The sequence below is a fragment of the Channa argus genome, chromosome 4 (genome assembly GCF_033026475.1).
Source record: "Channa argus isolate prfri chromosome 4, Channa argus male v1.0, whole genome shotgun sequence".
Classification (NCBI taxonomy): domain Eukaryota; kingdom Metazoa; phylum Chordata; class Actinopteri; order Anabantiformes; family Channidae; genus Channa; species Channa argus.
The window spans coordinates 24,732,566-24,749,177 of NC_090200.1; the positions used below are offsets into that span (position 1 = coordinate 24,732,566).

The window sequence follows — 16,612 nt, forward strand, 5'->3', positions numbered from 1 at the left end:
GGAGCATGAATTGGCAAGGAGGAGAGAGAAAAGGTGAGCTACAGCAAATACTCAGAATAATCAGCAAGGATGATGAGATTCTTTCGAGGAATGGGTGGTAGGAGATTCTCCACAGGGAACCCAGCCCAATGGGAGGAGAGGGAGCCAAAACAGGTGAGTGGACGGGGAAAAGAGGCGGCTGAAACTATCAGGGGAAAAGATAACAACGAAGGCAACCACAAAGTAAAATCTGAAAAAACAAAGGTTACCAGGTTACTAGAAATGACAGGTTTTACATGAAACGTGGGGTGAATTCTGGGAGATCTGGGGAGTTGCAGTCTTACCGCCACGGGGTTGATCACCTTGGCAATGGGGAATGGGCCAATGAATCGGCGAGCCAGCTTTCAGCTCTCAACACAGAGTGTCCACAGTGAAGAGCCACATTTGCTGACCCACCTGATACTGAGGGGGCACGGCTACAGCCTATAGAAGTTGGCGAATCCTAGGAAACGCTGCAACTACGTATAGTCTACGCACGTCTTTCTTTCCCAGGAAAAAGAAACCTGCCTTGGCAGCTTGATTAGCTGCTAGTGACTCGTTGATGTAGTTCTCCATAATGTCACGTTCAGGAAGTGTATATAATATGCCCCGTGGTGACATAGTGCTGGGTAAAGGTTCAATGGGGCAGTCATAAGGGCGGTAGGGGGAAGAGAAGTGGCTTTGTCTTTGCTGAATACTGGTTTGAGGTCGTAATAGACTTAGATGAAGAGATAGATTGTGTAATGCAGAGCCTGGAACAGGAAGTTCCCAGGTGGATAATTCTACCCTCTAGCCAATAGACATGGGGATTGTGGCGTGCTAACCAAGTGGAGCCAAGGATGAGTGGTTGCTAAGGAGACCGGATGATTTTAAAGGATAAACTTTTGTGGTGGTTTTCTAAAGTTGATGTGATGGGAACAGTCTGCAGGGCGCTCTGGTTCATGAAATGGCGGGCTAAGGTGTGAATGATGATGGGTTTGGAGTGTGGAATTAAAGGAAGACCTAGCTCACGAGCCAGGTCCTCATTCAAGAATTACCCCTGCTGTGCCTGAGAGCAATGACACAGCGTAACCTACTCAAGAGTGTTCGGTAGGGAAAGTTGGGGCGCATCTTAAATTTGAACCTGCAGTAAGTGGTCTCAGTGAGACTCAGATCCAGCAGCCAGACGAAAAGATAAACAAACACACAAAGACTGGCGGGTAACTCGGGGAGGAAAAAAATTACAACTCACGGACAAAAAGAAAACGGGGAAGAGAAAGACGATCTGGCAGGGAGAGGCCGGTAACCAGGGCATATAAAAGGGAGGTAACAGGTGTAGCAAGTTGGGGCTGATTAGGCAGCACAGCAGGGAGAGAGAGACAGAGGGAGATCAGTGTGGAGAGGAGAGATAGTGATGCTCACCAGGGCAACAGGCAGTGGAGTCACAGTCGTGACAACACATGCATCATGGCATTATGTGTAAAGCTCAGATTGTCAGCAGTCATAATAAAACCCAGTCAGTGTTTCAAGCACAAATCTTGTCTGTTTAAAACACATCTGTCACTTACACACACACACGCGCATGCACACACAAACACACACATATACACACAAACGAGTTATCATGTTTTTTATCCAAGTTTTATCACCAGCACTTCTCTTTTCTGTCCCTAGAGAATTATATCATTTATATTTCTTTCTTTTATTTTCTTTTTCTGTTTTTTAGTCATCTACCTGCCAAAGTGAGTCCACGGATGTCTGAGAGGCGCTACGACAACACCGTTCCTGACTATCCCCCTAACAACAGAGTCAGTGCTAGGGAGGCTGTGAGGACCATTAATACTGCTTCAGGTGAGACACACACACATGCTCTACATCATCTCCTCTGAACCCATGGGTGGAGGCCATTCGTCATGCACTTGTATGATTAGTACGGGGCTCTGGGTGAGCAGAAATCAAACTTTGACAGCCACTCAGCAGTTTTTCATTCACTGGACACACACACACGCACGCACACACACACACACACACACACATTCCTGCATGATTTACTCTCCAATGTAAAACCCCTCAATGAGCCATCTGCACAGGTCTGATGCAGCTTTCCTACAGAAGACAGGGCAGCAGAGGTAAACAGGAGGAGAAATAAGGAAACACAGTTCAGAAAAACGGGGAATGAGATATGGAAGAAGGAGAAGTAAAGATAGAGTTGGGGTGCTTAAGGACTGACTGTGAAAGCAAACATTGTAAGGTAACTTTAAAGTGTTAAACCAGTAAATGTGGACAGGAGTCCAGCCAGTCAGCACCTGAAATTTAAAAATCTGCTACATAGTACTACTTTATTGAAGTGTGTATGTGTGAGTGTGAGTGTGTGTGTGTGTGTGTGTGTGTGTGTGTGTGTGTGTGTGTGTGTGTGTGTGTGTGTGTGTGTGTGTGTGTGTGTGTGTGTGCAGCAATGTGATTCTTGTTTAGGACAGAACTCCCACAATTCTCTGTTTCTCTTTGTCAATGTCTTCCCACTTCTGTTTTTTATCTCTATAATTGTCTTCTTCTCCTCTCTCTCCCTTCCTCCACCAGCTGGTAGTTAACACTGCCGCACACGCTCGCCTTGACACCGTGTACCCACTAGAACAAATTACACACTGAAGAAATGACACTTCAGAGGTTGTTGCCTTTGCGTCTCAAATTTCACAAGAGACGGATCACAAACCGAAACGCAGATTTTCTGTCATGTCACAGTCAAGATGCTGTTATATGACATATGAATGTAAGATGTTGAGTTTTGTGCTTCTGGGGCCAGTGTTACATTTTGCCATGGGGCAGTAGGATTAGACATGTGAAAAATACTGACACAGTATTTCTACCACACGTGATGGATGTTATTCAAATGTAACTGATTCGGCATCTGTTCTACACTAACAGTAACAAGACAAGTTTAAGACAAGTTTGTACCAAAGAGAGCACTGTAGATGCCATATGTCCCATATTATGACCATACTGGGAAAATAGCACTGATTCACTGTTACATACTTCACAAAGGTGCCTCCTCCTGACAGCTGTGCATTGTTTCCTCTACTGTACATCCACTGCTGAGTATAAAGAAAAGTGACAGGATGAGAGCAAATAACACATGGTTTTTTATTCAATTTTCAAAGGTCCATATCAAAACTATGTGATCTTACATCAAACACTACTTTCCAGTCATCAAATACGCAAACACTACAAAACAGCTACTGGAAATCTGCAATACACACAGCAGTAGAATAACCTGATTTCTCCTCCACCTTGGTCTTATGGTGCACAGGTTTTACAGGGGGGGAGAATCAGTTGGGAAAGTGACTTATTTATAGACTTCTACGAGGCACTTTGCATGAGTTAAAAGTTCTGTTGGACTTTGGACAGACTTTTACCCCCAAAATAAGTGGCAGGGAAATCTGTCAGGTTTTCCTAATCCCCTACCCCCTTTCCAGAAACTTGCTATCCACTTTACAAATAAGTTAAGCTCCAGCATTACTGCTGCTTCATCCTGTAATGGTAAAAGAACTGGTAAATAGACCCGGGCAAAATTAACTGCAATAATCTTATTTTTTAAGCCAGTTCAGACAGACCTGTTGGTGGGAAAGCTTTGGATTAAAATAGTTTATTTACTTGGTAAACACAGATACAGATTTATGCGGATTTGATGCTGTAGCAGTGAAAAGCTGATTTAATGGAGAGATCATTACAGATTGAGCGTGATCCATCATTCCACATAAAGTTTGAGTGAATTAAACACACAATTACATTGTAATTGACTACTCAAAATTAAATTTACAGATATCCAAAATGACAATATTTTAGATATAAAAATGATGTCACAGACATCAGTGCGCTGTTTTGTTACGTCATCGGCGGGGGTTGACATTCAGTGTAAAGTCCATATGGGATGCGTCCCCCTTCCGACAGGAATCATGCAGCAGTTTTAGGCTATATGATTATCTTGCCTACTTAGAAGTAACAGTTTGGAAACAGTTGTTGTGTTCATGAATAATTTAGTGCCCAAAATCTTACAGACATGACACTGACTTTAATTCCGGAAGCAAACTAATTATTATAATGATTCAAATTCTCATAAGATTATTACTCTCATAAGGTCAGAACTATGTATTCTATTATTTTATAGTCCTGACAATTCAACTGCATCGATGTGCTAAGGGAAATAATTTGAATTAACCCCCCTAGCTTCAGTAATAATTAATATAAAGTGGATTAATACTGTTACAGTTATTATTATTGCAATACATTTGTATATGTTAATGCACACACCAGCAATTTATTTAACTTAGTAAAGTAAGAATATGGATAGCTGAACTCTGTTGAACATTTATTATAGTTGCTAGAAATTAATTATTTATTATTATACTAGAAATCAGATATTTCATTGACTCACCACAGAAATTATTAATTTTAAAAAAAGCAAATATGCAATTTAGCAAGAAGAAAAAACAAAAGTCTACACATACTTAGGGTAAACCAGAATGAGAAATCAATATCTAAAAATTGCTGGTATAAAGGTCACATCTGACTGAGTGTAATAGAGTAAACCAGCATGTACTATAGAGCTGCTGCCAAAGCCATTATTGTTTCAGTGATTGATCACTGGAGCAGAAATTGATTTTCTGTGTTTTAATAAAGTGTCAGATATATGGGTCTCACACAGAGGAAACCAAAGGTCACATCAAGTAGAGTCACTGTTGGAACATATATTTCATAAATATCATGGTCAATTGCTTTTGAACATAAATTTAAAAAAAATAGGTTGTTGGATTATGATATCTGTGGTGCCATCGAGCTACTACAGCTCAGTAAATATTTCTGTTTCCTTGTGTTGGTGCAAACACACACACAAACACACACACACACACACACACAGTCTGACATTGCTGTCAGATGACAGTCTGCTGACAAAACAACAGTTTATTCTTGATCCTTTACCTCTAAAAGAACATCATCGTACATGATATGTACTGTGTTATGTCAAAATATAAGAGTGATCTCGGAAACTGCACTCCTGTAAAATACAGTTTGTCTTAAAAGGTTGTTTGTACAAGCAGGAAAAAAAATGACCAAATTAACATATTACTGTGGTCGTTTAGGACTGTAGTGAACACAACACAATCATTCAGAGTTTTTGGACAAAGAAAAGTTTACCAGGAGGCTGGAATTAATTTCAGTGTGAAACAAGGCTTTGTTACCTGACATGGGTCATGTGACAGGCATCATGATAAATTAATAAATTAATGCAAAAACACAATATTTTAACTAAACCTATAGCCCTGATGTCTTCCTGTGAATAACCATCACCAAACCACTTCGTTTGCACATTTGTAATCAAGCATTTTTGACTGGTTAGGATATAAGAGGAGGTGGCTCTAATGTCTAAAGACTCCACTGCCCACTTTGACCTAAATAATAAACACATAGATTCAACCTAAAAACTGACAAATTCTAACCTTGTAAAAGAATTCAGCAGGAGCTGCTGTATTGGACTGCATTAAATAGCACAGGTGAACTTAATGTTGTGGCTGATTGGTGTATATGGGCACCAAGGTTGGAGGACAGGTTGAATTTCCTTTTATTTTTGAATATGACTTTTCATCTCGCATTACATTTGCCCCTTTGGGACAAAGCACATACAAAAGTGAAAGTACATTATGGAAGAATTAACAATAAGAAATACATTTTTTAACATGAATGAATGTATAAAGCAAAACATTTATTATCAGCAGCTGAATTGGTAAGATATGGTACATAGTGCATGAATGCTTACATCCTGACTCTTGCTGTAGTTACATTAATCCAACAAAAGCTCTCTGGTTAAGGTCAGGATAGGATTATGGTTTTGGTTAAATGTAAATAAATATGTTTGATTCTATAGTCACTGGAGGCTGTGATATTTCGCAAACTATGTGCTGTAAGTTTTCCACATATATCCAAAATTATTTAGCTTGCTTTAATATATAATAAGTGGATAGTTTAGAGCAAGAGTAGATGTTTTGGAGCAAAGCAAAGACACTGTCTGCCAACACCTCTCCGAAAAAATATGTTTTTATTTATTTAAATATGTTTTTTATTGTTCAAGATCGCTGTATTTACAACATTCAGTTTATGTTAAACTGTGTTAACAGGAAACAGTTCAGTGTGCAGTTAACATTCCCCAAAACATATTATTTCACTTGTATAAAAATTTAATTTTTAGGACACAGAGTTGCATGATCACAGTAATAAAGGCTATGTTGACTCTTTATATGTTTAAGTGAAAGGTTTGTCTTAAATTATAGATTTTGCCTTTTGCAGGTATATAAAAGATAGATTTTCTGTTTAGTTCCTGTTTAGCTTTATAATGACTTACTCTATAGGACATGTGAACCATGAAGTACATGTGTTGAGAGAGACAGTGTGAATAAGAATCCCAGGCTACTGACAGTGACATAATGGCCCAATAAAAGTGCTGCTGGAAAAGTGCTAGTACCCTCCAGTGAATATCACATATGACTGTGTAATGCACTGAACCAGTTTGCCTTAACATGCATGTTCTCAGCTTTTGCATTTAGATCATCTTACAAATGCAAAAATCAAACCAAGTGCACTGTAAATTACAAATTTTCCAGTTTATTATTTTATTTTAAAAAATCTAACCTTGGCAGAAACATGCTGTAAAAAAATCAAAATCAAAAATCCACTCCAATTCCAACATATTTTCAGAGTAAAAGTAACATTTTCTTTAATGAAAACAAAATTTACTACACTTTGGGTTATTTTTTCCATCATTTCGCTTGTGTTTTTATTCTGTTGCTACCATTGAAATGCCATAAGACTTTCTTTTCGTGACACCATCTAATTAGAAATACTGTGATGCATCTACATGTGTACAGTTATGATCAGTGTTTAAAATAAACCTTTGAGACAAATAATTAAATTATTGTAGCAGTAATGTTTGCACCACATTGTTTTCCTTGTTCTCCTTTTCTCTGTTCTGAAATCAAATAGGCAGGTTACAAACAGATGACATTCAAAAGTTTAGGGACTGATAGGCTCTGGTGCGTCTTTAGCAATTGAAAAAGTTTCTCTAAGTTCTTCGGCTCTAGATCTGCACAGAAGGAAAATCGATTCATGTTGACTTGTACAAGGATTTCAGCTCAAACTGACAGGATTTTAAGTCAGGGGAGTGTGTCCCGGGATATGTTAGAGATAACAATGTTCCAGAAAGGCTACTGAACTGAATATTGCCGACTTGGGCATGAAAAGAAAGAATTAGAGAATTACAAAAAATTACTATTATGCTGGATTCATCTTGATGGGCACTCTCAATTCTCTAGGTTGATAAGTTCATCAGCAGCACTGCTGGTTCTGTGTCTTGCTTCAGGACACACTGGCACCAGGGGAACACGGGACACATGGTGGCGTAAATGAGGTGGAAAAGTTTGTCTTTAACCCAAATAATGCTAAAGTTTGTGCTGAGAAAATCAACATGAAAGCTTTTAGCTTTAATTTTAGCGAACAGTTTGAGTAGGGCAGCTCTGGTCAACTAGGAATGAAAATAGGTTTGATAACAGCATGTTTTCATCACATTACCAAATGTTCAGTTGTTAGACAATTGCTAGACAGATGAAGAGTAAAGCACTGCTTGATTACAATATTTCCCAGCTGGTCTTTGAATTCATTGTTTCGGCTCATTGTATAATCCCCCTGTTCTGAAGAAGGGATTTAGTAAAATTGAACCAAACCGCTGTGCTCTGCACTCTCTCTTTAGCAGATAAAACATTTCTTGGTCATTTTGCATTAATCCAGGCTCACTCATGTTTAATGTTTTCACTCACTGTAAATAATAACTTAGATAAATTAGTTCACTTTGCGCAGTTCTTTAGTTAGAGTTAATTACAGGGTGGTGGTTTGTTGCTCAAGTCCCCCTGGCCATATGTTAAGTAGTCTCTGGGCAAAACACTACAATTCCTGCAAACCCAACGATTGAAATTGTGCGAGCCAACACCTGCCTGAGCACCAGTCCAAAGCCTGACAAACCTGGGGAGGGTTGCATCAGAAAAGGCCTCCATTAAAAAAATCTCTGCTGAATCAGCACACGGACCACCAATTAAAATGTTAAATTGTCTGCTTATACAGTATAGCTCTTTAAAAGTGGTCTACAGTGTTGCTTCTCATTGGCCCATTCACACACCGATGACAGTGGCTGCCATGCAAGGTGCTCACCTGACGCAGCAGGAGCAACTTTAGGGTTCTGTGTCTTGCTTAAGGACACTTTGAGGGACTGGGAGTCAAACATCGATTAATAATATTAACTATTCACTGTTACTAATTTCCTAGTTGTTTTGGGTGAGCCAAAAACAATAAAACAGAGTAAGACAAAGTAAGCAATGGCATTACTACATCAGTGGGAGAAAGTAATGCACTAAAGTGCGCCTAGTGTGCCGGAAAGACTTAAGGGGTCAAAGCACCTTTGCTCGATTACGACCCTGCGTCTTAACAACCCATCACAGTGGAAAAGCCACAAACCTGTTCATATATAAATTTACTTTAAGAATATTTAGAATTAGATATTTTTTTGCAAAAATGTGAAAGGGGGGTTCTACATGCTTTCATGCCACGAAAATGCAAAATCTCAACACCGCCAGCACATTGAACCAGCCTAACACTGAAGAACTCAACTTTCAGCTGCAGACTTTAATCAGGTTTTAGGTACTGGAGCAGGAATTACTTCATCCTTATTCATTTTACTGAGATACATCCTGGTTCCAAAATAAGGTTAAGATGTGAAACCAGGGTTTACTCTTTAGCAGTGTCACACTGTTTTACTTCAACTTTATGCCTTCTCTCTTACTGCTCCCTTAGCTTTTCTCCCCACCTCTCTGCTCTCTTCTGTACTGTAGGCTATAAAACAGCTCTGACAGTTGAGGATCTGCATGTCAGCTACACTCTGCCTTCAGTCAGGATAAGTCAATTGATTAATGACTCACATATTCTCTGTCTTTTCTCTCTCTGCTCTCTAACCTCCTCCTATTTATCGGTTGTATGAATTCATCCTTTACTCCTACATTATTTCTTCATTCTCTTTTGCCTAGTTGCTCTAATCTGCAAACATATGGGGTCAAATTCAAATTTAGTGTTCTCCACTTTTTATATACAGTAGAGAGGAGCATGTATTGTGTTTTCCCTGTAAATAGATCAGTCTCTAAAGAAAGTTGGACAGAGAGAACAGGAGGAGAAAAGAGCAGAAAAGACAAAGCAGTGAGTGGGAGATGAGTGAGGGTAAGAAACAAAAAGAGGAAGAGAGGGGGAAAGAGAATAAGAGAACTAAAAATATCCAGCACCACGTTTAAGTTGAGCAGCCAATGTGTCGTTGCTGATCATTTTATTGTATTTGTCACTGTACTTTGGAGTTTCACTTAAAAAGAAACTGCAGTTTACTGTTCACTGTCAGGCACTTTCACACGCAGGGCAAAGAGTGTGTGCACCTTTAGAAACATATGTAGTTCTTAAAGTAGTTCTTAAAGTTACTTTTACGATGTGTTTCAAGATTTGTGTTCTTGTTGGTATTGAGTTTATTTGTGCTTGTAAGCCCAGCTGTACCAAACACTGTTTCTCTAAAAACACAGTCACCATCTTCTCCAGTCTCCTGAGATGGATTGGCAATAAAAGCAGCACCAGTAAGATACATATCTGACAGTGTCTTTGCTTATAAAATATAAAAGAAACCTCCATACTGTGTCTAATGTTATAAAGTGCTCTGCTTATGCTTTCTGTTTTGCACCAACCTTGTAGCGGTAGTGGGCAGATTCAATATGTGTTTCTCAGTCACTAGTTGTCTGGGAACTCCTAACAGCAAAATATGTTTACAGCCCTTAGTGGAGCTCAAAAGTCTGTTTGAGATAGAAGACATGATTAAAACCCTACAGGACATTGTTCCACACAACTTCATGTTTTGAAGACATCTCATAGTCACAAGGGAAAGAGACAATTGGTGACAGATTGGCGACTGTGGCACAGGAGGGTGGAGCGATTTCCACCAATCTCACAGTTGTTGGTATAATCCCCACCTCCTTCAGTCATATGTTGAAGTGTCCTTGAGCAAGACACTGAACCCCAACTTAGTTGCTCCCAATGAGTTTTGGCCAGCTGCAAAGCAGCTCCCCCATCGGAGTGTGAGCTTGTGTATGATTGTGAATGGGTGAATAAGAAGCAGTGTAAAGCTGTTTGAGTGCCAATAGGTAGAAAAGCGCTATAAAAGTGCAAACCATTTACAATGAGGGATAATCACACTAATGTTGATGGTTTCTAATGAAAATGAACTAATATCACCTAATATCTACCACCATTTTAACTCTAAGAAACTTGTCAGTTTCAATGTTTTCATTTTTATTTTCAGTTAACAGTTAGTGCTTATATGTGTATAGTTGCTGATGTAAAGTATTATAACATTAGTAAAAACAAGCAGAAGGGAACGGGGCAGAAAACACATTTTATAACCTTTGTTCAATTATGAGAGATGGAAGTAATTATTTCAGATGAAAGAATTTCATTATTCATGTCAACACATTTAAATACAAACTGACACAGAAAGGAAAGTTAAATTAAGAAAAATACAGAGTTAATTGAGTAGAAACTCAATAGAGACCCCTGTCTCCTCACACACTTCTGTAATTACTGGGACACCTATTTTCTAAAACCATCGAAATGACCAATGAGCTTTTATCTCTGAGTGTCTCTATGGTTAGAGACTATGGTTTAGTTTATAAGTTTATATGTGTGTGTGTGTGTGTGTGTGTGTGTGGGGGGGGGGGGGTTGTGTGTGTGTGTGTGTGTGTATTTTGGTTGGAGGGATGTAGCTCCTAATTGACTGTCTGTTAAAGCTTTTAATGAAGAGTGTGCAGCCAGCTCTCCAATTAGCTGTGCAGGGGTCGTCAGGGGATGAAAAGAGGACGGCAGTTTAGGAGAGGAGGCGGAAGAATATGAAGGAGAGAGAAATATTGGGAGCAAGAAGTTGAAAAGTGAAGCGTTCATTGAAAGTGGGGTGAATAAGATGGAAACAACATGCTTTCACAATGTTCTTTCACAATTGTTTTGCTATATCACCACTCACAAATAGCCAACCATTCTCAACAAAGATGAGATTGTCAGCAACAGAAGGTACTTTCCAGTTTCAAAGAATGTATTTCACTACATAAATAAAAGGTGCTAAAGTTTGTGAGTCATTTTGACATCAGTATACTGAAAACACTGTTGCCTGCACGATTTTTTTTAAACACATATGTTAACATTCTGTGGTTTTCACCAAAAGACACCATCATGATGTGAATGTTTAGCAAACCCTGTGTTCAGGTTAATGTTACATCCATGTAATTACATAATTACATCCATATATGCGTTCTAGCAGTCTGGCAAATTGTAAAACATGAAAATACTCAAGTTGTTGCATAACAGCATTTTATAACCTGAAAATTGAATATATTATATCCATTCATTTCTTTACCACTTCCAATAGGTGAACTAATAAGTGAAAATAATTGCCTATTTATCAGTCTCTTTGAAACTTCTACTCAAATAATCATGATGAAACAATGGAAATGAATTGAGAGTGATGAATAGGAAAGTGCAAAGATTGTTTTAGATGGTTTGAGTCTCCATGCCCTTCCATCTTTTGTTCAGTGTAGCTGTGTTTTCACTTTACACTACACTTTACAGAAGTTTGTCAGCAACAAGTCCAGCTAGAAATACAAACTCAACAGGAGAATGAATGTATTAACAGTTTTGCAAGGTGTGCAATTTGGCCTCTGAAATTTGACTCCAATGTTCTGTAAAGTATAATAGAGTGATGTAATTGAGCAGCATCAGATCTACAACCCAGAAACAAGTCATGCAATTTAATGTTTTCATATTCATTTATTCAGTTTAAATCATCTATTTCTCTCTCTCTTTCTGTTTGTGTGTGTGTGTTGCAGGTGCAGTGGAGGTGAGGAAAGAAGGTCTAGAGGCTCAGATCAACCGCCTGGCTGAACTAATAGGACGACTGGAGAATAAGGTGCACACACATGCACAGATTCAGATTTGTATTGGTCACTTAGGAAAAATACTGCAATGATTTACTCTTATCCATTAAGGCTGACCATAATGTAAACACATGTGCCAGCCTTAATCAAAACTTTTTATAATTTTCTTGTTAACAATACCCATGAAAGCAAACATGAAGTGATCACTCAAAGCCTGATATATACATGTAACATCTTTACCTGTGAGCTATTAAGCTCTATTTTTGTCCAAAAGCTGTCGCAACACAAAATTAAATATTTTCCTCATTACTATAAACACTCAAACACATACAGTACATAATGTCATGCTACCATAAGCACTAGCACAACTTTATACCATTTGTACCATTTTATAGTTAAAAAATTCAAATTGAAGAAACGAGTACACGAATGTTCAGAGTACCCAAATCTTTATAGAAACTAGTGAACTTTTTAAAAGTAAATTTGTATGTAGTTGTAGTTTAAAGAAATATAAAGTATGTAGTTGCACATAGATTATTATAATAAACAAACTCAAACATGCTCATTTTTACTTTTTACTAGTAAAAATCAGGAATGTTTACTGCTGGATTGCATCACCTATGTCTTTAACAACACCCTGTAACACATGTAACACCTTGTAATGAAGAGACAAGCTGCTTTAATTTTAGAAGCAGGATTCCTTCTCATTCTTGTTTACTATAGACTTTTAGCAGCTCAACAGCCTGGAACCTCCTTTGTTATAGCCACTTAATTTTTAGGGACAGGATTTTCATCAAACATTAAAAACCAAGAAATAAATGTAGATAAGTTAGTATGTTTTTTTTTTCTATTTTCTTTTTTTTTTTTTTTTTTGCTTTTTCTTCTAAGTTTAGGATTGCCATAGCAGATCATTGATGTGGAACATTTTTACGCCCGATGAAACCTTTTCCATATTTACCAGGTTTAGGACCGGGCACTGCGCAGCTAGAGATAGAGATGGGGTTCATTGTCTTGCCCAGGGACACTTCGACGTGTGATCGGGGAGAGCCTTGTGTGAACCTCCGACCCTATGGTCAGCTGGCGGCCATTTTACCAACTGAGCCACCGTTCCTCCTATGGCTACAGTGTAGACAATGAAAAGATAGGCCACCAAACTTATGTTGGACAGGGTTTTCAGAATAAAAAGAGCAACAGAAAAGCAAGTAAGAAAACATTTTCTGCTGGATTTTCAGAAGACCAGACTATACTACAGTAATCTGTCATATCAGAGCAAAGTATGGCACTTCATTAAATGTGTCTTTGTCTGTCTGTTGGGCCTGGCTTTACCTGCTAAATAAACTGTGCAGGAGTCTGGAAGAGGAAATGATAATATCACACTGCGTCAGAGTGAATCATGAATTGTTTACAGAATGAATAATAAGCCTGGCGAGATGAAAATAGTTCCCTACGTTGGCACCACTTCTCTTTGATAACAGATTGGAAATCCTGTTACCTGGAAATCCACCTCAAAGTGGCAAGTTCATGTTGCCTCTGCCTCTGTTGCTCACTCTTGCTTTTGGATTTCCCCACCATCTTCCTCCACACTCCTCTGGGCTAGGAGTTTGCTCTTTTGGTTGCACAATATCATTCGTTATTGCTCTCTGCATGCTGCAGTCATGACATTTTGTTTCTCCCCTGGAAAAATCAATTTCAAGATGAGAAGATTTTATTGTAGCTGCACATCTGGTATAAAGGAGCTGAGGCTGAATAGTGGCAAGCAAAATGGCACAGCTTTCTTCTCTTCAGGAAAAAAAATGTATATTGTCTCGAAAAACCCAAACCACAATGTGCTGTAATGACAGAGTACAACATATTTGGATTTTCAGTAGAAAATACAAAGGTGGATAAACCCAGGCCTCTATTTGGTGAAAGAAAAACAGTCATCATTATAAAGAGGAAATCTTTATGTGCCTTTCAGTCTCAGACTTCAAGGTTCAGTTGCATATACACTGTCATAGCTGACAAGTGTTGCAAAGAAAAGCTCTTAACTCATTTATGAAACGCTGCTATACTATAATATTACATTACTAGTATAATAACTAGTCATTCCACTTTTAAATGTACAAAAATACCCATGGTGCTGTTGGGTATCAGAGTCTGCACCACACTACCCAGTCTAGACAAAAAAGTGAGTAATAGGTAAAGATATGGAAAATAATAATTTCCCAGCAAACTGGGTGTAAAGGCCACAAGAATGTCTTGAAGCAGCTTGATGTTCCTGTGATATTCCTGCTAGTAATATTATATGGTGAGGACCATCAGAGTGTAGCGAACCAAACTGGTGTTGGTTGCAAGAGGAAATTTTACCCTCAATTAGAAAAGTTTCAATGATGGAAAAATCACCAAAGAAAATCTTCCTGATGCACAAGTTCTGAGTAACACTTGGCTCCATGGAAGAAGACTAAGAAAACATTTTAGAATATTTCTGAAAATCTTCAAGGGTTATTTTGTTGCATCTGGGACATATTTTTTTTAATCTGGCCAGGGAATAGTGACAACAGAGGAGTATTGAGGCATTCTGTAGATAATCATACTGTACCAAATGCAACTCCTGTGTTAGCTTAAACTGTCTCAGTCATGGTGCCTCCAACAGGATAATGACCTCCACCATAGTATGAGAGGGCAACAGTGGACCTTTCTGATTGGTTGCTATAAGCCCTGATCTTTAATAGACAGAGCTAAAACTCACAGATGGAAGAAGACATCTATTCATCAAAGGGGTGTGGAGCAGTTTGTCCAAAAAGGTTCAGATAAAGTACTAGTATAGAAGTGCAGTGTCACTACGAGCAATACAAAAAGTGCTTGTTTGTCTCTAACAGATGTGCTACAGTACAGAACAGACTTCTAGGTTTAGGGTTCCAGTATTCTTTCCTTTATGTAATGTGAAATGGGTCACCTGTAGCTTGGGATGGTCACACCGCATTTCGCGGCGAAAGGCCGCCATTTTTCTCAGGAGCTTCTGACCACAGAATCTGAGCTACAAAGAGCGTGTGAATATTGGATTCTTTTCCAGTAGACATGACTAAAAATGAATGCTAAATGCTGATCCATAGCTGCTGGATTTATAATAACAGATAACTGGGTTATTTCCAGCTTTCATATAATGTCTCATAAAGTTGTTGCAGCTGCTCCCAATTTACCAAACAGGCAGTTTTCATTAATGTTATTAATGTTATTACACCAGTGTTGACAAGTCAGAAGGTCCACCTTGTTACATTTCATGTAAGCTGTGCAGTAAAGAAAATAGCAGGCAGCGACTTTGCATGTCTTAAATCCTTTATGTGCTGAACAACAAAGTACCTTCAATTTTAGTTCAGCTGTGACTAGATTGTGTCACATGAAGCTTGGATCGTTTATCTTACAACTCAGTATGTTTCCAGTAACTTTTACAGTACGAGTGTGTGTGTGTATGTGACCATGTGTGTTACCTGCCCACTGAGCTGAAACCCATTGCCTTGACTTTTCCTGCTGCGTTTGATAAATTTTCAGTTGCCCTGCAAGTGATGCGGACACCATTCATTCACAGTAGCAACGGTGATGCTCATCAGTCACCTTGGTGACAGAAACCCACAGCGCACTGTGATTTATTAGAGCAGGTTTATATAACTCTGAGTCACCAAGGCAATGAGAGTGGAGGAGAAAGCTAGAAATCAATGTCTTGGCCAAATCGGCCCACCTGGCTTTACTAATGCATTGGATAGATATGAGATTTTACTTAACAGTTTTATTTGTGTTTGTGCATTTGCAGTCTTGTCTTTTGCAACCTTACGGTTTAATACTCTCAATTTATTTAAAGGGTCACTTGAAGGGAAGACTGTAGACAGTTGGTGTTTGGAAACCAACCCTGGGCCCTCACTATACTGTTTTGTGTTTATGTTTTTGTCTTGTACAGTACAATACAGTAGCACATAACATGGACCTAATTTGAATTAGGTGTGTGTGTGTGTGTGTGTGTGTGTGTGTGTGTGTGTGTGTGTGTGTGTGTGTGTGTGTGTGTGTGTGTGTGTGTGTGTGTGTGTGTGTAAAGGTGTGTGTAAAGGTTTTTTATGGGTGTATAAGATGTATAAGTCAAGGGGAAGATGTAAAAGGAAAACAATTGTGGAGGAGGGAAAAGAACAAAAAAGGGATAAATGAAAAATAAATACTTATAAACAAAATGTGCTGGCACCACAATAAAAAAACAACATAAAAAAATAATAATCAAACAACAACAAATATAACGCACTCTTTAGTCGACACTTTAGTTGACGTCTAGAAAAGAGGGGTCTTCTCTTGTTTCGCCTACTTCCATTGTTTCAACCATTACTGTCAATGTTATTTCTGGGCACTTTATCATTTAAAACTTCATATACGCTGTGCAAGATGAGTAAACGTGACAGGCTTAGCAACAGTAACTAAGGGGGCCGGTTGTTCATCCCCCTTATTTTGCACACAGTCTTATGAAAATTTCTTATAACTAATTCCTACCACCTATAGCTTCTGCATCAAAATGCTCCTTCTGTTCCATTCTGTGCTTCTCTTATTAGCATGCATCC

At 38.6% G+C, this 16,612-nt stretch overlaps 1 protein-coding gene across 2 annotated transcripts in view; it reads left to right on the forward strand.

Annotated features, from left to right (window-relative positions):
* necab2 (N-terminal EF-hand calcium binding protein 2) overlaps positions 1-16,612 on the forward strand; it is a 126,281-nt gene that overhangs the window by 68,555 nt on the left and 41,114 nt on the right. For both annotated transcript variants that reach the window (XM_067502118.1, XM_067502119.1), the window contains exons 7-8: positions 1,724-1,848; positions 11,991-12,070. In XM_067502118.1, the coding sequence (XP_067358219.1) occupies positions 1,724-1,848; positions 11,991-12,070 (205 nt within the window). The remainder of the gene's footprint in view (positions 1-1,723; positions 1,849-11,990; positions 12,071-16,612) is intronic.